We start from the raw sequence: 20,144 nt of genomic DNA on the forward strand, positions 1-20,144 counted from the left end.
GCAAAAATTACACATAAGAAATAATGAAGGTACTGTAGGCCCCCACATCACTTTAAAAAAACAGAAGATTTTTGGCAGTAGAGAACAAATTTGAAAAGGGACCGTGAGAAGTTTTATTTTAAACGGACTAATGGTTTGGTCTAAATTGTTTTATTTTACACCACTGTTACAAAAAAATCATTAAATGGGCTTGCCTAATTGAGAAGCAATGCAATACGCATGTGGCATGATTAACACACACAAAAAATATTTTAAAAAATCAAATAGGGCCTAGATGATAGAATATACTCAGTTGAAACAGTGATGTTGAAAGCATGTAACAAATGTGGATCCAACCCCAACCCTGAAGTGAAGGACAGGTCCGAAAATGTGACTCCACATTAGGGCCTACATTCATGAGCACTGTTTTGTCTTATTTTTTTCTATAAACAATTGTGTCGGAAATAGGCGTCTGAATATATTATCTGTTAATTACGTTATAGTCGCTGCAATACAAGTTACAGCCAAATTCAGAAATAGGCCTTGCATTCTCGGTTTGCGTTGCTTTTAACGCTAGTAAAAAGGCCATGGTCAGAATCAGTCCGGGCAGTTGTTAAAGTGTAGCGTCGCTTTACAGGGGTACGGGTGCATGCTAGCCCAGGTTGGACTCCGTTGTGTACATGTGTTATAATTTTTTTCGCTATAGCCTAACTTAAGGTGGTACAATTTATACCCTGGACGTCAGTCGTAATGCAATGAAGACGTCGTCCAACTTAGGCTAGGACTGCATGCATATCCTCGACCCTCCATTATCTACGCAGGTAACGCTTGCATACGCGCGCGCGTTTTCACACACAATTGAAGGTAAATGCGTAGAAAAAGGACCGCGTAGCTTTAGGGGGCCTGACGATACACAAAATATAAGTTTACAACTTATCGTCTGCTCACACTTAACCACATAATAACGTTACAAAAACATATACCTGCTAAAATACTCTTTGAATTTGAACTTACTCAAACGAGTTATCTGATGCTTTGCGGTCAACAATCCCCATAATCATCTTTCCTGCCTGCGTAACGGCCAAAACAATCTGGAAAAGTAGGATTTTTTCCAACCTGTAGGCCTACATGTACAACGAGTAACGTCGACGTCAACGTTGAAAGTTCCGCCAAAAATAATGGAGGGCCTATTTACTCAAGTAGAAAGTTCACATATCCTGCCGCCTTCCAAGGAGACATCACGAAAATTGTACAATTAAACATTGCAAAGTGATTACAAGCAGATAAAATTGTATTACTAAAACTCGCCTATAGTTTCTATGACTCTTTTTGTTCATCATATTGTTAAAATAATTAATTATGGAGACTTACTTTTTGACAGGTATGGATACGTTTTCTAAGATGACATAGACGGTGACCAGTACAGCATGCAGGCAATGATTTCTTTGAGACGGTACATAGGAGGTTTTAATGATATACATTTTACGATGAAATAAAACTTGTATTTTCATTAATCGGTAAATTTTCAGCATTTGAAGAAAACAAAACTACAATACGGGGTTTGACCACGGAGGAAGGAATGTGTGACAATAATTGTCATCGGCGTCTTTTTTTTTTAATGCTTCAAACGAGATCCCTTTAGTTACCGTCAATTTTAAAAGAATATCTCTTAACTCTTGGGGGCGCTTGTCAACACACACGGCGGTGCGGCGCGAAATACGATCACAAATTTGTCGTTACAAATCCAGTACAAAACTTCTATTTGCGTAAGTAATGTGATAAACTTCACGTTTCCTGTCGGTGAAGGTCTGCATTATCCTTCTACAGCTTTGTTAATTGTGTCTCGTTTTAAATTATTGGAAGTCATGAGCAACTTTTTAAAGAAAATGACGATGAACTCATGAAGAAATGTTTAAGGCCTATAAATATTAGTATTATTCGAAGTGGCTATCGTTACGGCAGCCGTTGTTTAGCGCCCTCTACGATACTTTTTGATACGCACGCAGGTGTATAAATATTTGTTTCCCCACGTTTTAGCGAGCAGTGCGACAGCTCAGTCGATAGAGGGTAGGATTTTGCACCGCAAGGTTGCGGGTTCGCATCTCAGTTTTGCACTCGAAGTTTTTTCCTTTTCTAACCTGAGGCTTTGGAGGATTTTTTTAAAAGGGGAAATAAAGTCCGAATTTCATAACTTTCAAATTCACTTTTTTCCTTCTAATTTTATATTTTCTTCTCATGTTTTTATAAAAGTTGCAGTACTACCGTAACGATAGAAAATGGGAAATGCGTTACGGCTGCCGTAACGATAGCCACTGCGAATATTATTTACTTCATGATCATGAACACGATGAATGTTACGACTCGATCATTGTCAATCATCATCATGATCATGCGCCTATCAAATGTCAACTTTGCTTTCTGTTCTGTTCATTTTCAATCAGACATGTTTTTTGCTCTATTAAAGTGATCTTTCCGGAAGTGCTGTGTGAGACTTAAAGTAATTTAATGATCATCCCTCAATTGACTAATGTAAGAAATTTCCTTGCATTTTATTTCAAATTCAAGTTGGTGAAGTAAATAGCAGTGATCATCTCTATGAACTGCCACGTTGTCCTGCACAAGCTGAAAGATATGTACAGAGTAACCGATCTGGAAGACGCCTTGCCAGTTACGCCAGCCAAGTCAGTTCATGTGGAAGTCTGTCAAAATCCCTGCAGGTAAAAAAATGCAACTTGAAAACCTATAACATAAAATTGATCAACCACTCAGACCAGCACCACTGATATTTCACAGTTAGGATTTTGGGAACCATTTATTTGGGAGGGTGTCGTTGATGCCCCTAGCAAACTAGCATTTACTAACGCTTTTAAAGACATTGTAAACTTGCATATATAGCTAAAACTTTGCTGGAAGTCACATAAAAAACAACATATTGAGGGGAATTTTTACGTTTCATCTACAGCACAGTGCACAGGGAATCTATCAAGGATCATGTCACCAAGTTGCTTCACAGACAGCGGGTGTCGTATGGGGACATGAACCTGACGGAGTTTGACGATCCGTATCTGAAGGAGCACGTCAAGTGGATTGCAATATGCGACACAGAGTTGGATGGCTCTGGTAAACAGGTAAGTCCAACCTCGCTGCTAATTTATAGTAAATTATTGAATTTATTTTTTATTTATTTCTTCATTTAACTGGGTAGCCCATTCAGTGGAATCCACCGGTCTCACAATGTGAAGAAATGACAGTTTAAGAGGTGGGAGGAAAACCCCAAAAGAGTATTCTGAGGAAAAGCTAAGGAATCAGGTAGGGACTGAAAACCCAATCCACATGTTGACCCAGGCAGGAATCAAACCTGGGTCACAGCGGTGGAAGGCGAGGAAAGTACTGCTACACCAACCTGACTGCCATTATCTGATCTTACGACACTGAAATCATATAACTATAGTTTTTCCACTTTAGAACTAGCATGATGTTCTAATGCTTCACCAAAAATGTTTCTGGACTTTCCAACTTTTTTTTTCTTAATATTGGTAGGCCATTGATCTGTGTCAGTCAGAGCTGCATCTGCATGTTTTCCAACTGTCCAATGAGGAGCCAGGGATGGAGGAATTGGAAGGCGAGGAGATGGCAGCTGCCTCCCATTGGCTGCTTCCAGCAGGTGGGTAATCATGTAAATTCCTAGGTCAGCCAATCACATCTCTTGCTTAATACAGGTGACATTTTACCAAACACTTTGTGAATGTACTTGTTCACAGTGTTGAGGTCGAGTCCATTTCGGAGTCACCAAGTTTTCCACATTAAAGAGGTTTGTTGTTTTGTATCCTCATCTTTTCATCCTATTTCTTCTCAGCGGACTTTGAGGGAATCTGGGACAGTCTCGTCTTTGACACTCACATCAAATCCCACCTGCTGCACTATGCCACCACAACGCTGCTGTTCTCTGACTGCAAGGTGGATCCCAACATCATATCATGGAACAGGGTGGTTCTGTTGCATGGTAAGAAAGACCCATTTGCTTTCTTCTGTCTCTGAATCTCTGCAATCAAATGATACCTATCTCCTTTGCAGACTTATATCAAGTCCATTAGAAATCAATCGGAAGTCAATCACAAGTCATTCAGAAGCCTGTCATAAGTTTATCACAATTCCTTCATAACTCCATCCTAATCATTTACGAGTCAGTCACAAGTCAAATCACAAATCAATCACAAGCCCATCAGAAGTTAATACTAGTCCCAACACAAGTCAATCACAAGTCCATCACAAGTCCATCACAAGTCAATCTCAAGTCAATCACAAGTCAATCACAAGTCAATCACAAGTCAATCACAAGTCAATCACTAGTCAATCACAAGTCAATCACAAGTCAAGCTCAAGTCAATCTCAAGTCAATCACAAGTCAATCACAAGTCAATCACAAGTCAATAACAAGTCCATCACAAGTCCATCACAAGTCCAATCACAAGTCAATCACAAGTCCAATCACAAGTCAATCACAAGTCAATCACAAGTCAATCATATTCCATATCAAGTCAATCACAAGTCAATCACAATTCAAATAGTCAGGTCAAAATTTCACAAGTAACACACGATGAACGATGACAAAGGAACACCTTTGTCATTGTTCATTTGAATAGTTTGTGACTTGACTTGGGACTGAAGGAATTGTGATGGACTTGTAAGGATCTGAATTCAACTCATGTTCTTTAATTTTATATCAAATCCTGTGGCACTTTTTGGACTTCATCAAATTTGGGCCTCAAGGCCCACATATACAGTCCTGAAATCATCCAAATACACCAAAACCAGGGCTCAATATCTTGACTCTGCTAACCGCAGAATTCTCTGCTTTATTTTCCCTTTTTTCACAGGTCCACCTGGTACAGGCAAGACCTCATTATGCAAGGCCTTAGCACAGAAACTCTGCATTCGACTATCAGATAGGTGAGGAACTGTTGAAGTGAACCTCAGCAAGATGTCGTAAAAATTTCAATTAATGACAATAGTTTATCACTGAAGATCACAATTTTGGTTTATTCGATTTACAATTTAATGGTCAGAAAAGATCGTAGAAGATCTATGTACCAGCAACTTAATTCCTTCTATGGCATACACTATTGTTATCTCCTTTCACAGGTACACCTATGGCCAGTTGATTGAGATCAACAGCCACAGTCTCTTCTCCAAATGGTTCTCAGAGGTAAGATTGTTAAGGAGACACATGGATATTTTGTTTTCAATATTTATCTTTGTTGCCTAGGTGTGGAGTTTGTGCATTTTGTCATGTGTTTCTTTACTCTTTACAAGCTACTGCTAGCTGATTCCAATTTGCCTGGTTTGGTTAAACTTGCAGGAAAAAAATAAAGAACAATTCAACTTCTTGCTTAAAACCAATTTATTTAAGAGTTGAGGTTGGAGTCATTCAGTCTTTCCATCCTTTTATAAGGTGCTCACTAAAATATATCTCATGTGCAGTCCTTGGTCTTGTAGACTTTAAGCTGTACACTCATGTTATCCTTTTTGGACCTCACAGAGCGGCAAGTTAGTCATGAAGATGTTCCAGAAGATTCAGGAGTTGATTGATGACACGGATGCCTTGGTCTGTGTGCTCATTGATGAGGTCAGTATGCTTCCATATAAGATCATTTATTACACCTTATGAATATTTACGAGGCAAATGTACTTGGTCAAAATGTCTAACGTCTGACTGTAATTTCAGCATCTGTAATACAGTATACTGGATTATTCCTAACTGCCTGATCTGCCCCAATTAAAATAATTCTTTTCTTTGTTTTTAGGTTGAAAGCCTGACAGCAGCCAGAAAGAGTTCACTGAACGGCACGGAGCCCTCTGACGCAATCCGTGTAGTCAACGCCCTACTGACACAGATTGATCAGATCAAACGGTAAGATGATCCAGAGACTGATGAAAATCCAACAATGTCTTATTTTATAGATTACGTATTTACCTAATATGTACGTATTTAACGTATTTCCCTTTCAGACATCCTAATGTCCTGATCCTGACCACATCCAACGTGACGGAAGCAATTGATTTGGCCTTTGTTGACCGAGCGGACATCAAGCAGTACATCGGCCCGCCATCGGCGTCGGCCTGCTTCAAGATCTACCACTCCTGCATCAATGAGCTCATGCGGGTAAGTCCTTTTCTTTTCCTAACAGCACCTTGCACAGCATGGTATTAGGTCAGTCCAGTTGGCGTAGTGGTATTTTTCCCACCATCTGCTTCCGTAACCTGGGTTCAATTCCTACCCAGGCCAACATATGTAATACTGGTTTGGCTTTTTGTTTAGTCCCCAGCTGATTCCATGGGATTCCGTGACACCAGTTGACCAATCGGTTCAAGCAAGTCAATGATCAACTTGGATTCTGTGTGTGTTTGGGTTTCTGTTTCTGGCTGTAGTTAATCCATAGACAGTAGAAGTGGTGTGCAGAGTGGTAAGGGGTAATTGCTCCCGCATTTCTTGAGAATCCTGAATTTTGCTCCCCAAGCATTTTGACCTTCAGAAACTCATGGAGTATAAATGCCCTTGCTTACAAATGTCCATGCATATAAACAGTGTTCACTAAATCAGTTCCTCCCCCTCCTTGCGGAATGCTTCCTAGCTGGAAAGGATTTTCTGTTTACAAAAAAAATATGTTGACGCAGCCTTTATAAGTTGCCTTTCATTATTTGTAGGCCCGTATCATCAGCCCCGCCCAGCAGCTTCTTGACCTAAGGGCCCTGGAGGTCATGAGGTTTATAGAGAACGATGCCACTAAACTCAGTCTGAAACTCAAGGAAATTGCCTGGTAAGTTCCAAATATAAACACAACCCAGCATCGCCGAATTACAAATCAACTACTAAGGGAAATTTGACACATCTTTGGATTTCTTCAAAATGACAGCATGCCAGAGAGAATAGTTTCACAGGGAGTTTATTGCCATTACTATCTTTAAACCAAGTATGCTTTTCAACAAAAATTGTGTCAGTTACTTTTTGGATAGCTGCAAATGATCTACTCTACCTTTAATCCATTGTAATTGATCAAAGTCACAATGAAATAATGAATTCGGATTTTTTTAAAGTGAAAATGTTCTTCCCCCCCCCCCCCCCCCCCCCGCCTTTTGCAGTAAGAGTGAAGGGCTGAGTGGACGAACACTGAGGAAGCTGCCATTCCTTGCTCACGCTCTCTACGTAAAGGTACATTGAAGTCATTACCAATTTGTGCTGTGTGGATTTCTGTTTGTATTGTGTGTGCTATCTTGAAAGAATGTTTGCAAAGACTAGCTTGATGCCAAATATTGAAAAAGTACAAATGACAGCAGGCTGTTTGGTAGATCACTTGGGAATTCAGACAAGGTTTTGCCTTTAACTGATTTTACTTCAAGGGGAAAACCTAGTGTCAGACATTTCCTCAAAAGAAACACACACAATTTCCATTAGATGTTGAACACTGAAGAATTGCATCCTTCAATCGTCATCGTTTCACATTTTACCCAAGTGTGTTCATTTGAACGTAGTAAGTTTGAATGCATATTTCCTTTTCTTTTCAGGCTAACCCGGTATCTCTGGAGGACTATCTCAATGCCCTCTCAGATGCCGTGGACAAGCAGTTCAAAGAACGGCAGCAGCTGAAAGATACGTAAAGGTTCATTCCTTTCCCAGCTACTGTGTCATCCTTCCTCTTTGGTGTACTCGCCCCCTTGTGTCCCTATGGAGTCCAACTACTTGCGAGGGATCACTACAATCCGAACAAAAGATGTCTGTGTTTGATATCCTGAAACTAGGGAAAACATTTAGTCGTTTTTTCAAGGTGTTATCAGTGATAAGCAGCGAATAAATATGTGCTTGGCTAGGGGCCTGGAGCCAGTTTTAAACTACTTGTTTAATACCTGCCAAGTACATATTTATTCCCATTCATAAATACCTTGAGGTCAAAAACTCAGAACGAGTTCAAAATTCACAAATTTTCCAATGATTTTGTTCAACAGTTTTACCCTATGTTTTGTGAAACACCCCTATTTTACATGTCTGCGGTATGTAACTCACGAGCGTAGTGCTAAAAAAAATCGCGCAAAGAAATTCGCACGTACTGCGCGATGTGGCGCAGAATGCAGCGGGGGTTTAGCAGCTGTTTAAAACCACCCATGTGACTGGCTCTCGACCAATAGGAATTGGTATTTATGTACTGATCCTTAGATCCGAATGCTCAGCATGGGAAAAGCAAGAAGGCCAAACAGTGAACTGAAGAAACAGGAGGGTCAACTTTTTACTGCTTGACAATAAAATATTTGGTTAACCAGGTTTTCTCTTCATCATATTTAACTTATTAAAGGACTTTAAGGAATATTGTATGTAGTCATCTTGTAAATAAACTCATGGATTAATTTTGTTAGTAAAACTGTGCAGCAGAAACTTTGTTGCAATGTTTTAAATAAAGCCAAAACAAAGACACGATTTAAACTCAGTCTAGTTCTGTTCATTTATTGAAGTTATGTGCATTTTGATTTGTTCATGTGTAAAATGATAAACAATAGTCAATGAAACGTTATTGCATCAATCCACTAATTTCCGACATGTAAATGTGATGGGGCTATGCAAGGCACGCATAATAATCCTCCATGTTTGGCTTGCTATTATCCGTAAACCTTCAGTTACAATTTATTCGATGTCCACTGGGCATGTACTGGCAAATCATCCAAATTTTGATGGCAATGACCCCTTCGTCAGAGACAAATACTACAACCTTTTACAGTAATTAGCGTAATGCTGGAGTCTTTATTATAATCCTGTTCACGTGTTCATTCTTGTGTGATGCCTCCAGTGAAGAGTGCTGGTGAAAGCATTAGATATCTTGTCAGACTTGGTGCGTGGGTGGCTAAGTTCAAATATCACACACAAGAATTTCTACCTTTTTTACTTTGACATATTTATAACATGGCTTTGTACTTTAAACACTTTCAACTGAAAATTTGGCAAGATATTGCAGGAGAAAATTTCCATTGTCGCAAGAATCATCTACGTGCAAGTGTTATAAACCAGCGCTTCCTCACTCTTACTTGAGTGCTTTTGAATGAAGTTGCACCAAAACCCAAAAAATAATACTGTACAAACTCCTATGTGGTGTATAGTAGAACGTCATTGTAACAAACACAATGGGGTCCATAAAAATTGTTCGTTATAATGGTTGTACGTTAAAGTGATTGTGCATTATAGTACAATACATGTATACTATTTCAGGAGCCTGAGAGGACGTCTGTTATAGCCGAATGTTCGTTATAGCTCTGATTATTATAGCAGCGTTTTACTTCACATGTATACATTTTTGTTCTGTACTCCTCAAATACTATTCTCAGTTCACTTACTTGAAACTTAAAAGCACAAAGACATTTTTAAACAACTTCATGGATTCGTAAACAAATAAATATAGCAGCAACAAAAACCACACTCTAATACAGTGCTTAGGTACAAATAATTCTGTCATATTCAGTTAAAAAGTCTTGCACTACTCACTTTTTCAAAGATAAAATACGATACAATGGCACAAAATTCAGTCTAAAGTTGAATACCATATACCTCACACAAAGTATTGCACAAATGTTTCCTATTAAATGCACATCGAAAGAAAGTTTGGGTTTTAAAAACAAAATGACAAAACCTGCACAATTTCCATGAACCTCTAAGACCACTGCAGTTTACTTTAGTACATTTGCACTGTTTTGTCACATTTTTAGGTTTGTTTGCAAAAGGCACAGTACAAAGATTTGCAGTATAACCCTGCTGCAGTTACAGATATGGAATGTATCCAAATAACATTCAAGGCACAAGTATAGTAAATTTTGTATTGCTCCTGGGCTCAAAAGACTTTAAAATATATTAAACTCTGAATGAAAAGAAATACTTTTATCTGATAAATACATACAGTTATTATTGTTCTGTTTTCTACATAAGGCACAACTGAAAAGAAACCAATCCGATTTTACTTCTAAACCTCTTTTCCTTGTACATCATATAGCAAATGCAGCATCAGCTTTTGTTATATGTGGGGTGTTCTGGCAAAATAAAACACAACTGGGCAGAGGTCAAAATGAGAGTTTGTGGGGAAAGAGATTAATATTCACCTTAGAATGCTGTTTGTTGCACTTTAATCGGACATTCCGTTGACAAGTCGTGGCTATCTAAATTTGCATTTATCGACATGTCAAAAAAGTAAAAATACTGAGTAAAAGGCCTTCAAACTTTTGACTGTTTTGTAGTCGTGAATATGAAAGATGCTTAATGTTCTTGTTCTTCCTTACAAACACTTTTATTCCACGATTTTAAAAGTGTTTCTTTAAAATATGTGTAGAAGGCATATCAAAGACTATCAATATCAGTAATAAATCTGAAAAGCAAAGAAAGAAAATCACCATTTAGTTTTTTGCATTTTTCTCAATATGGCCTGTGCCCAGTTTCGTCTCATTTTGCCTGAATGCCTCATATATCCATTTGCATTATCTTGTAGCCATTCCTTTTATAGGACCCTCTTATAAGATGTAGACATATCTCCAACTGAGTGTTATGTCAGCATCTTAGCATTCACCATTGGGGCACATCTTGCTCAATGCATTGATAGCCTCATCCACTCCATTCTCTGCGGCATACCTCAACAATCCACGAGCCTCCCTGTCAAAGAAAATGTGAAAAGTAATCATACTAATGACTTTACTGCAATACCGCTGTTGTCATCACTGTTTCTTATCTAACTAATTGGGACCACCCAGGCGTAATTTTTTATAATGAGCACATCATATTTTGATGTTGGAACTATTGTTCATTTCATGGGAGTAACCGCCAGTATTAAGCAGAAGTAAGCAAGCTAAGCAATTTGCTTAGATAAGTAGTGATACAACACGGAGATATCATGTATACACTGAAACGGTGAAAGATGCTAAAAACTTCCGAGCAAAAATAGCCAAGCCCATTTTTGCATCTTTCAGCAACTTGTCTGCTCTTTAATGGTGGGATGGAAAAGGGGATGGTTTAATTAGTCGACTGGGTAGAGGAGTGAATACTGTATTGATGAAGCGATAGGCTAATGTGAAGAAAGGGGAGTGGCTAATAAGTTGATAGGGAGGGGCTAATGCAAATTGCACTTACTCTCTGTCACTGAGTGCTGTCTTGTAACCCTGGAGATGACCCACAGCCAGGTTGTGTGCAGCATGAGGATGCCCCTTATCAGCAGCATACCTGCAACAATAACAAGGCCAAATCTGATTGGTGTATAAAGAAATACAGGCACTAATAGTAAAACAGGTAATTGGTGAGACTGATTCCCGACCAATTTTAACTTGGCAAATAATTGTCAAGAGGAAAATTTTCCACTAGGATTTTTCTTGAAATTAAGTCCTGTATGTTCAGATGGAACATGAACTTACTTGAACCATCGCATGGCCTGGTCCATGTTGCGATCTACTCCTTTGCCAAACAAGTAGCGCTGGCCGGTCATGTGCATGGCATGAGGGGTGCCAAACTGGGCGTAGAAATGGGTCACATGGAAATGCAGGTTGTCAAAGTGGTAGTAGGAGTAGTAGATGAAGCAGAACACAAAGCATACAGCCAGGATCTGTCAAATAAAAACCAAAAATACTAAATCAAAATATGATTTCAAATGTTTTACTCAAAACAAACTAAATGCAAGTTAGTCATAACAATGCATTGCAGTTTTTTAAATTCAATTCAACATTTATTTCTATTCAGTAGCAAGCCAAATCGGTTTCAAGCAAAGTTGCATGCTGATGCACATAAGGTGTACACACAAATCCCAAAAATAAGTTTACTTATTGAGCATATGAGTGGTGTTTTGTTGCCGTTTTGTCTTTAGACCGAATTTGAACAAGAAGAAAACGTAATTTTGCAACTTGAGCCACAATTCAGGACAATCATGTTTATGAGGAAAACAACTGTTCAGCTCTTTCTTTTTTCTATTTTATTTTTAATTCAGCCTCGGATACTGAGGTTAGGCTTCGGGCTTAAGTCAGTGTAAGTTCGTTTAATTTACAATATTACATTTTTATCAGTATGAGTAATAATTATCAGCATGATCAGTGTTTATCAAAAATTTAAACCAAATAAAAACATTTGATTAAACTTATGAAATAACGTTCATGTCTACTTGATTTAGTACCTGAGAAGTGAAAAAATGTACGACGTATGAACGCTGTAACGGCATTACACATTGAGCCTACATGTCATCAGGCACTCAAAAAAAATATCGATCTACGAAGAGTGTACGCTAGTGAATACCCCGTCGTAGGCCTACGTAGGTACGGTGAGCGAGAATTTTTTTCCGACCTCTAAAAAGACGACGAACCAAGTGTCCGGTTTCTTCCTCCTTGCTAAGTAGACCTTGCCACCGAATGGCAAGCTAGGATCTTCCCCGACATCCTCGTCATCCGTGAAAGCAGTCTGCTCCTCTTCTTCAAGAAGCGGGGTTTCATCCGAGGGATTTGCCGCTCGAGATCGCAGCCCGTCGCTCATCGCGCTGCCGAGTAGCCCGGTCGCCATGTTGTTTACGTTTGCTAAGCAATTGACATAGACTTGCCACACAGTCGTCAGTGCAATAATGTGTGCGTGCTTTTGTATTCAGCCGCTATTGCAATCAATAAAATATATTGATTCTTAGATTATGCAAAGAAGTGCAAAAGATGTGACAAAACCATACATGATCATACTGTCTCGGATAAATTAAAACTGTAAAAAGCAACACACCTGGTACAAAATATTTGTCCGCAGGGCTAGGGCTAAAGTTTTTTTAGCACAAAATTAGTTCCCGGTCCCGGCGTCAAAATGAAGTTTACTTCAAAAATACAAGTGACAATTTTTTTAACCAAGCCTATTTCATTTCTCTGCATTTCTTGATCCCCATCAAATTCCAAAGCAAATTGTTTTCAGTTAATTTGGCAAAATCATATCTGTGCACGGAGACGAACTTGACGAAGGCAAAAGAGAATCCATGACCACCCTCTTATTTATAGTAACCCCTCATTTCGAATGAATGCCCCCAAGCAGTGACCCTTACACATGCAAATTATTTGAATCAATCTTGATCCTGATTGGCTGAAACTTAACACAAAATTCAGTTGCAGCATTTACGTCTGCTGCAGGTGAGGAGATATAAAAACCCCTGTATAAATATTGAGTGATATCTCATATACCAATAATTTGAGTGTAAAGCCACAAGGAAACTTTCACCAAACTTGAAAACATTATCTCCAATTGCAAGTCTTGCCTCTACATCGACAAAGTAAGTAATATTTGGTTACTATAGTAGTTAATAAATGTATGCCAAATTAAAGTTCGACAATTCTTGGAATATGCAGGGCAGGCGTAATTTAAGTTTGTATAAAGGACAGAATTTGACTGCCGTCCTTTTCACCACCTAGGACAGGTTTTTCTTACTTACGAAACTCAAAGCAACAAATGGGACATCTAGAATTGGGTCCCTTTTGTGTGAACTTATAATCATTCAAATAAAAGCAGGGGTCTATATTGAATGCAATATACAACAGAAACACACAACTTCAGAAATGAAGAACTTACACAGAAAATTTCATGCTATGCTGAGCTGCACTGTCAACTTTATTTTTCACAATATTTTCTCTTTTTTTCCACATTTAATGCAACGCTTACACATTGTTGGCCTCAGTAATTTGCATAATTTTACACATTTTATTCTTCACAAAAATGTATCCCGTCGGAGCTCTCAAACAAATCATTTAAGTACAAAAGCAAAAAATTAAAGAAAAACTTCAGTCTGGATCGGGAATGCAATTCTTGAACAATCTTCTTTGGCAATATTCTTCCAACAACAATGAGCAAGTCTGGAAAAATTGTCACAATTTGTCATCATCTTCACAAGATTCCCGTAAAGTTAAGTGTTGCTTGTTGAACATGTGTTTACAGCAAAAATCCGAGTACATTTCACATAAACACAGAGAGGCTTTTGAAATCAAGTTGTTATCATGCAGTAACTGTAGCAAAGATGAGAAAATATGTTTTAGTCAGATTATACTTCTTGAATGAATATGTGATGACTTGTACATTCCAGAAGCATACATTACAAAAACTTAACCAGCAGATTTGTGTTTTTAACATAAATTTAAAATACGAAAATGTATTTCAAAATGAGGAAATGCTTTTAGCAAATATTTCTATTTAAAAAAGTTTTAAACTTATATGTATTTAGCACACTTTAAACAAGGCAGCCTTTGGCTTTTTAGAAAACAAATCAAACGACCAAACAGTTGGTGTTTTACTTTTACAGAGTAACTTGACTTACTCTTCTATAGGAAAACTGGACACATTTCCAAACATTAAAAGTTGTTTTTCTCTCACATGACACTTTGCTGTCGAGTCAAAATTTGAGTTCATTAATTAACCCTCCTATACACTATCACAAACTGTCAAAAAAAACCTAACCGCTCCCAAAATCTTGTACAGGCTGGTCACCAACTACCAGAAACCCCTATGGATTACACCGTATAACTGTCAAAGCCTGTTGATGTGTTTTGATAGATAGGGTGACCATTAATACTGGTACAGCTTGTGTAGCAGTCGTTTTAAAGGGTGATGCCTTCGTTTGGCTGGAATGCACGAGTGAAACTTTTGTGCCTTCATCGTTGGCACTCACACCACATCTATCAATGTCAGTCAAGGCATGGTACCCTCAGCTAACAAAACTACCACAGCCTGTCAATTGTACCAATATAAGGCCAGTTTACAGAGCCGTTAAAAGCTGTCACCTGATAAATTTGACGTAAAGGGTAACTCTCTACGGATTGTCACTGAGAGAGGGAGGGTTTTAAACAGCAGAAATATAATGCTGGTTTTTATGTGGTTTATACTTATGGTATAGCTCAGGAAGATGGGAAACACTATCATGACAAAATACAATTTGGCAATTTTAACATTTTCACAACAGCATATAATTGTAACATGGTCTGCATGTGCATTACTCACCTAATTGCAGAAAATTATGTATTTCAATTTTTTACATACATTTTGTCTTTAGATAGGCTGCTCAAACATCCACTTATATTTAAGTCTCACATTTTTGGCAGAATTTTTGTTTGTTAGGTTTGCTTCGTTTTAATTGCATCTTACGTGTATTTACTGTGCATGAACAGTATGCTGATTTGTAGACATTCTCATCTTACAGGAATATTCTCTCATCTTGTAGGAACATTTTCTGACGAACACTTATTTTAATATCACTTTATTATCAGCCTGTAGAGAATACAGCTTGGGCTTTCCAAGTCATTAAAACCAAATTCGCTACATTGCACAAAGACTTTTAAGGGCAATTTTTTGTTTCTGAAAGCACTGATATTCAATTACTTGTTAGGGGCCATTTACGTATATGCTGCCTGGAGTACAGTGTGCCACTGTGATGTATCCATTTCAGAACAAGGGTTCCCCGCCTGTCAATGCCATTATGTTGAAGTTCAGCTCGCTGGGGTCTAGGGCCATAATTTTCTTGCATACTCCAGCGGCATCCTAAAAATAAAATTCATACAAGTCTATAAATTGTCCACAATGCAGTATAACTTTAGACATTTTAATATCAGCGGTTGATGTTGAAGTTCTCCAACTTTGTCAATGAGATAATGATCAATGTCATTTAAGCAAGCGAAATGCACACCCAACTGCCTTCACTTGACCTCTGACTGTTTAAGTGTTGAGGGTTGAATGAACACCACTACTTTTGTACATGTGTAGGCATTCAATGTCAACACTCAGGAAGCTACTGTGCTCATAATGTCACATCAAAGCTCGTCAGAAACCTACATTGTAAAATATACACACAGCCCCCATACAGTATCAAACTTGAAGTTGGTCTCAAGCACCTGTGTCAAAAGAAGAGTTACTCTATTTTCTCAATTCCATTCTTTTTAGATGATTAGATGATAATAGCTTGGAGCAAATGTGTGGATGTGAAGATAAGTTAAGAACACTGGACTCATGCTCTGGTGTTTCAAAGAAACAGTGGTGTGGGTTCAAGCCCGGGCCCGGACACTTGTGCCCTTGAGCAAGGCACTTAACCATTATTGCTTCGTCCTTCGGATGGGACGTAAAGCTGTAGGTCCCGTGTATTGTATAATGCATGTAAAAGAACCCAGCAAACACTTATCGCTAAGAGAAGGGGTTCGCCCCGGTGTTTCTGGCAGTTATCATCATACATACACCATGAGGCTGTATGCGATAGCCACACCAGGCGTTTGTACAGAAGCTAACAGTAGATAGGCCCTGGTGAAACCTCAGCACTAATCTTACCTTCAAGAAGCTGTCAGGGCTTGTTTTACCATGGTTGATTGGCATGGGTTTGCGGCCATCAAGCTCATACAGTGACCCCTCAACACTGACCAGGGTTATGAAATGCGCCGACACCTTGTCATCGGCCGCAGGTGCCTGCCAATCAATCAAAGGGAAATGATCTTAAGAGGACAGAGCCAGTGTGATCTTACCTTGAGGAAGGAATCAATGTTGGTTTGGCCATGGTTGACAGGGAATGGCTTGCAGCCGTCTAGTTCGTACAGGGATCCATCCTTGTGCACCAGAGCAATGAAATGAGGCTTAACAGACTCTTCAGCTGGTGGCGCCTGAATGGACAGAGAATCAGCACGCTCAAAAGTATTCACAAACATGTATGTAGCAGTACTGCTAACCTAGCCTCGGAGCTGTAGGGGAGCAAACATGACTCTCAAAGGGCAAATGTCTCACGGCTGAGCTGCATCATGTACAACAGTTTGAACCAGCAGCTAAAATGATATCACATTTTCAATTGCATGATTGAATGTGACAAAAACCCTAGGATTTGATTTTTCACTTTTGCTCAGAGTTACAGAATTTAGCACGCAGTCATAGGCAGACTAGTCCATCACTTCAACAGATGTAGCATTCAAAACTGTATAAATTACCAGCGCCTTCTTCTTTACTCTAACAGTGCTAACTGTTTTCAAGTTGCTAATCTTGGAAAATCTGTGCAAATACAGGCTGCTACCCACAGTGTCATGCAATGTATCTTTCGTTGACTGTTTCTCAGCTGATTTTTGCTAAATGCATAAATTTGCTCAGCAATATTATCTGTTAAGCACCTCCACAAAATGAGACTCTGATCTTCCTGGAGCTTGATCTGTTTTGTCCATACCTGGGTCTGTCCTTCCTGGGCACTGGTGCTGTGTGCCTCACAGATCCCGACATCACCCTCCAGGTGAGCACCCCTCTCTGCTCCATCCATGCCTTTGGTCTTCTCTGCAAACTCTGAAAGGATTCCCGCTAAGACAAAAAAAAAAACACAGATTAGAAGGTGCTGACCCCTTGTAGCAATGATACAGACTCTGACAAGTGTTTGGGGGACATGTATTTCAGATGTTGTGTTCGTGAATGACATTGCCTTTAACTTGAGCTCTGAGTTTGAGTTTGGCATCTCTCTCTTTCAGAAGGCAATTGGGAGACCTTGGGCAGTATTTTCCAGATGAATTCAGTCAAAATTCCAGGTGAACCTGTGACTGCATGGCATTCTACAAACTGGAATAGTACCTCAGGATGTATATCATTTTAAGCACCCAAATCTCTCTTACCTTCACAAGACTACAAATATTCCAGTGGTGCCTGTGGTTTTTTTAAACTCGGAGGTGTCATGTCAAGCATACATTTGTACATTCCCATACTTATTTCAAATAAATCTGTGCAACATGTGACAGTAAAATGAATAAACAGAAAAATTCATAACAAATTTCTTAGTACTCACCCAGTTTGAAATCAGCTTCATTCTGGTTGTTCAGCACAGCGTGGAGTACTCCAATTGTCCCGCATGCATTGCCGATGGTCTGTTTCATGAAGTACACACCGTCGCTGACCTGTTGGCCTTCCTTTTCGATTTTGGCACACATTTCCTCCTCTGCACTTTTAATCTACATGGACAATAAACAGTCTTTTTTTTACTTATTAGACAGCAAAAGTTCAAGATTAAGTTTTGGAGAAGAAAAGGAATATTTAGAGATCTTTCAATGCTTGGCAAAACAAAAACATCTATGACAGTCGACACATTTTTACTCCTTGCAAAAGTGACCATGAAATTACTTGTCAAGGGATTTTGTTTTCAGTGCAAAGACTTTGCGAAAAGGTTCCTCCATTTTGGAGAATTCAGGGGGCTTTTGAGCAGAAAAAAAGTAGGAGTTAGAGTTAATGATTTAGTAGATTTATTTCACCTTGTCACCCTTTGGGAATAGCACAATGAGGGCCGCCACAGGCTTGGGTATCATACCAAGTAGATCATCGTCCAGACCAAGCACGTCAACAAAGCGCCACATTTCAGGGACTCCTATTTTGTGGATGTACTGCAACAACAATAAAACACCCATTTCATTAAAAGAAACAAAGGAGTTTATTTCATATCAAGTTTGTTCAGGTAAAACAATTTTATAGTTAAATTCTTAAGACGGATCAACTACATTTAAAACATTTATGTAAATTGTTTCTCAACCTCGTGTAATCTGTTTATTTCCTTGTTTAACGTATATATACTAACACCAACTTAAAAACAGTTTTTTCCCTCAAATATTATTAAATCTGCTTTTAATTTTGGTAGATTACAAATTCTGAAGTAATACAAGATAATGTTCTTTTCAAAATGGTTACTGTCTGAAGACGTTATTACATCTACTCGTAAGTCATACATTTCCACAGCACATGTAACTGAGAGTTACATGCCAAGCTGTACTTGATGAGGATGTGTATAGACCAATCCAGGCACAGAATCACTGTATACTCACAGAGGCCCCCAGTAATGGCAGAAGGATTGTGTAAGTTATAGTGCTCATGCCGTTTGTTTGGTCAATAGCTGGCAGAATGCTTCTGCCATAATTAGGAAACAATGAGTGACAGTGATTTTTTGTGCCACATTTGTTCATTTCATTTCATCACAGAGGAGAAGCAGATACTACTATGGCTCACCTTGGTCATAACCTGCATTGGGACACGAATGGGGAAAAGAAAAGGATTGAAAGAGTTAGAAATAATTTCTGAAAGGTGAAATAATTTCTGATATTTCTGAAGATGTAATAGGCCTACTAATAAAATGGTACACAACATTGTAAATATGTACATGCATTGACTTGATTTCAGTTGATAAAATTCTGCAATTTTTCCCACCAACCATTGACATTGATTGACACCTTTTTTGAAACTTGAATCTTACAATTAGAAATTCATTTCAATTTCAAAATTAATTGGGTTTAATGCGTGTTGCCACCAGCTGTTTCGTGTTAAAACAAAATAGTACTGTGCAAAAAAACGCACTTACAGTAGGCTCTCATACACAGTATTAAGAGTCCCAAATTTTCGGACTACATGTAGCCTTTGTAGGCCTACCTAAAAAGTGTACAGGTGTAGGGGCAATGATCAAACATCTTTTTTCAAAGCGCAACATGATCAACAAAAATAAAAGTTGTATAAAACCTCATGAGTCATACCTCTGGGTTTGATTCCAGGGGAACCCATCTTGGCTTTGCAGACATTCTGAGTGATGTAGACTAAAGATTTGGTGGTCAAATCTCAGTTCCAGAGAACACTGCAAGAGCAGTATGTTAAACTAGATGATGACGGGCGTGCACGCCTAGTCTGCTGTGCATCAAATTATGTAGAAAAAAATGCACGTGTAAACGGAAGTACGCCCTCAAGAGTGCATAATTTTGTCATAATTGCATTAAAGGGGTGCACCTTGTCTGTCCCGTTTTATTGTAGCCTGCATATTTGTCTCTCGGGCCACCGGGGTTGAGCAGGAGTTTTACTGGCTGGCTGCTTGTTTTTTGCTTGGTTGCTTGTGAGAACTACCATGGCGATAATTTCTTTTTAAACTAGGGTGTAAAGTTGCAAGAACATTGAAAACGTTTCCAGCTGGCTGAAAAACTCAAGGGGGGCGTGGCAGGACATCATCTCCCCACAAAACATTATCTGGGCCATATTCATTTTATATTAGCTTATGAGGGGATTATAGGCAGGGAAGTGGTTGCCGTGAGGGTTAAACTCCCAAATCACCCTTCTTATCCCGGCCTTATAGCTCCATGGTCTCACCAATGTTCTCCCGCCTGCAGTGTGCTTTATCTGCTTCATA

General features: G+C 38.9%; 3 protein-coding genes across 5 annotated transcripts; 1 reads left to right on the forward strand and 2 right to left on the reverse strand.

The window, feature by feature from the left end:
• Positions 1-1,626: 1,626 nt before the first annotated feature.
• On the forward strand, positions 1,627-8,452 carry LOC119728184 (pachytene checkpoint protein 2 homolog). Of its 2 annotated transcripts, none has more exons than XM_038200308.1 (13): positions 1,627-1,745; positions 2,545-2,696; positions 2,942-3,107; positions 3,520-3,643; positions 3,836-3,982; positions 4,857-4,929; positions 5,122-5,185; positions 5,519-5,605; positions 5,784-5,890; positions 5,989-6,142; positions 6,685-6,797; positions 7,120-7,189; positions 7,543-8,452. In XM_038200308.1, exons 2-13 carry the CDS (start codon positions 2,575-2,577, stop codon positions 7,633-7,635), a joined length of 1,320 nt encoding a protein of 439 aa, XP_038056236.1. In that variant the 5' UTR covers positions 1,627-1,745; positions 2,545-2,574; the 3' UTR covers positions 7,636-8,452. The 2 variants fall into 2 exon arrangements, with proteins under 2 accessions (XP_038056236.1, XP_038056237.1); XM_038200309.1 differs by having other exon boundaries at positions 1,654-1,779.
• On the reverse strand, positions 8,447-12,568 carry LOC119728185. The gene is made up of 4 exons (XM_038200310.1): positions 12,323-12,568; positions 11,407-11,594; positions 11,129-11,218; positions 8,447-10,654 (listed from the first exon to the last, which is right to left on the reverse strand). The coding sequence occupies exons 1-4, from the start codon at positions 12,533-12,535 to the stop codon at positions 10,561-10,563; spliced, it is 585 nt and encodes a 194-aa protein (XP_038056238.1). The 5' UTR covers positions 12,536-12,568; the 3' UTR covers positions 8,447-10,560.
• Positions 12,569-13,578: 1,010 nt separating this feature from the next.
• LOC119728466 (ubiquitin carboxyl-terminal hydrolase isozyme L3-like) lies at positions 13,579-19,683 on the reverse strand. 2 transcript variants are annotated; one of them, XM_038200718.1, is made up of 7 exons: positions 19,504-19,683; positions 18,986-18,997; positions 18,241-18,369; positions 17,781-17,943; positions 17,178-17,305; positions 16,304-16,438; positions 13,579-15,526 (listed from the first exon to the last, which is right to left on the reverse strand). In XM_038200718.1, the coding sequence occupies exons 1-7, from the start codon at positions 19,546-19,548 to the stop codon at positions 15,431-15,433; spliced, it is 708 nt and encodes a 235-aa protein (XP_038056646.1). In that variant the 5' UTR covers positions 19,549-19,683; the 3' UTR covers positions 13,579-15,430. The 2 variants fall into 2 exon arrangements, with proteins under 2 accessions (XP_038056646.1, XP_038056645.1); XM_038200717.1 differs by lacking the exon at positions 16,304-16,438 and adding an exon at positions 16,495-16,629 and having other exon boundaries at positions 19,504-19,681.
• Positions 19,684-20,144: the final 461 nt, after the last annotated feature.

The sequence above is a fragment of the Patiria miniata genome, unplaced genomic scaffold (genome assembly GCF_015706575.1).
Source record: "Patiria miniata isolate m_02_andy unplaced genomic scaffold, ASM1570657v1 HiC_scaffold_20, whole genome shotgun sequence".
NCBI classification, from domain to species: Eukaryota; Metazoa; Echinodermata; class Asteroidea; order Valvatida; family Asterinidae; genus Patiria; species Patiria miniata.

What these genes read in the sequence shown, in the direction of transcription:
- LOC119728185 (XM_038200310.1), bottom strand. Translation starts at nt 12,535, where the DNA reads ATGGCGACCGGGCTACTCGGCAGCGCGATGAGCGACGGGCTGCGATCT. An exon ending in CAGGCCATGCGATGGTTCAA is followed by an intron (nt 11,219 to 11,406) that starts GTAAGTTCATGT and finishes TTATTGTTGCAG; the next exon opens with GTATGCTGCTGATAAGGGGC. An exon ending in ACAGCACTCAGTGACAGAGA is followed by an intron (nt 10,655 to 11,128) that starts GTAAGTGCAATT and finishes TTTCTTTGACAG; the next exon opens with GGAGGCTCGTGGATTGTTGA.
- LOC119728466 (XM_038200718.1), bottom strand. Translation starts at nt 19,548, where the DNA reads ATGTCTGCAAAGCCAAGATGGGTTCCCCTGGAATCAAACCCAGAG. An exon ending in TGAAGCTGATTTCAAACTGG is followed by an intron (nt 17,306 to 17,780) that starts GTGAGTACTAAG and finishes TTTTTGTCTTAG; the next exon opens with CGGGAATCCTTTCAGAGTTT. An exon ending in CCCAGGAAGGACAGACCCAG is followed by an intron (nt 16,439 to 17,177) that starts GTATGGACAAAA and finishes ATTGATTGGCAG; the next exon opens with GCACCTGCGGCCGATGACAA.
- LOC119728184 (XM_038200308.1), top strand. Translation starts at nt 2,575, where the DNA reads ATGAACTGCCACGTTGTCCTGCACAAGCTGAAAGATATGTACAGAGTA. An exon ending in GTCTGTCAAAATCCCTGCAG is followed by an intron (nt 2,697 to 2,941) that starts GTAAAAAAATGC and finishes TTTCATCTACAG; the next exon opens with CACAGTGCACAGGGAATCTA. An exon ending in CTCACGCTCTCTACGTAAAG is followed by an intron (nt 7,190 to 7,542) that starts GTACATTGAAGT and finishes TTTTCTTTTCAG; the next exon opens with GCTAACCCGGTATCTCTGGA.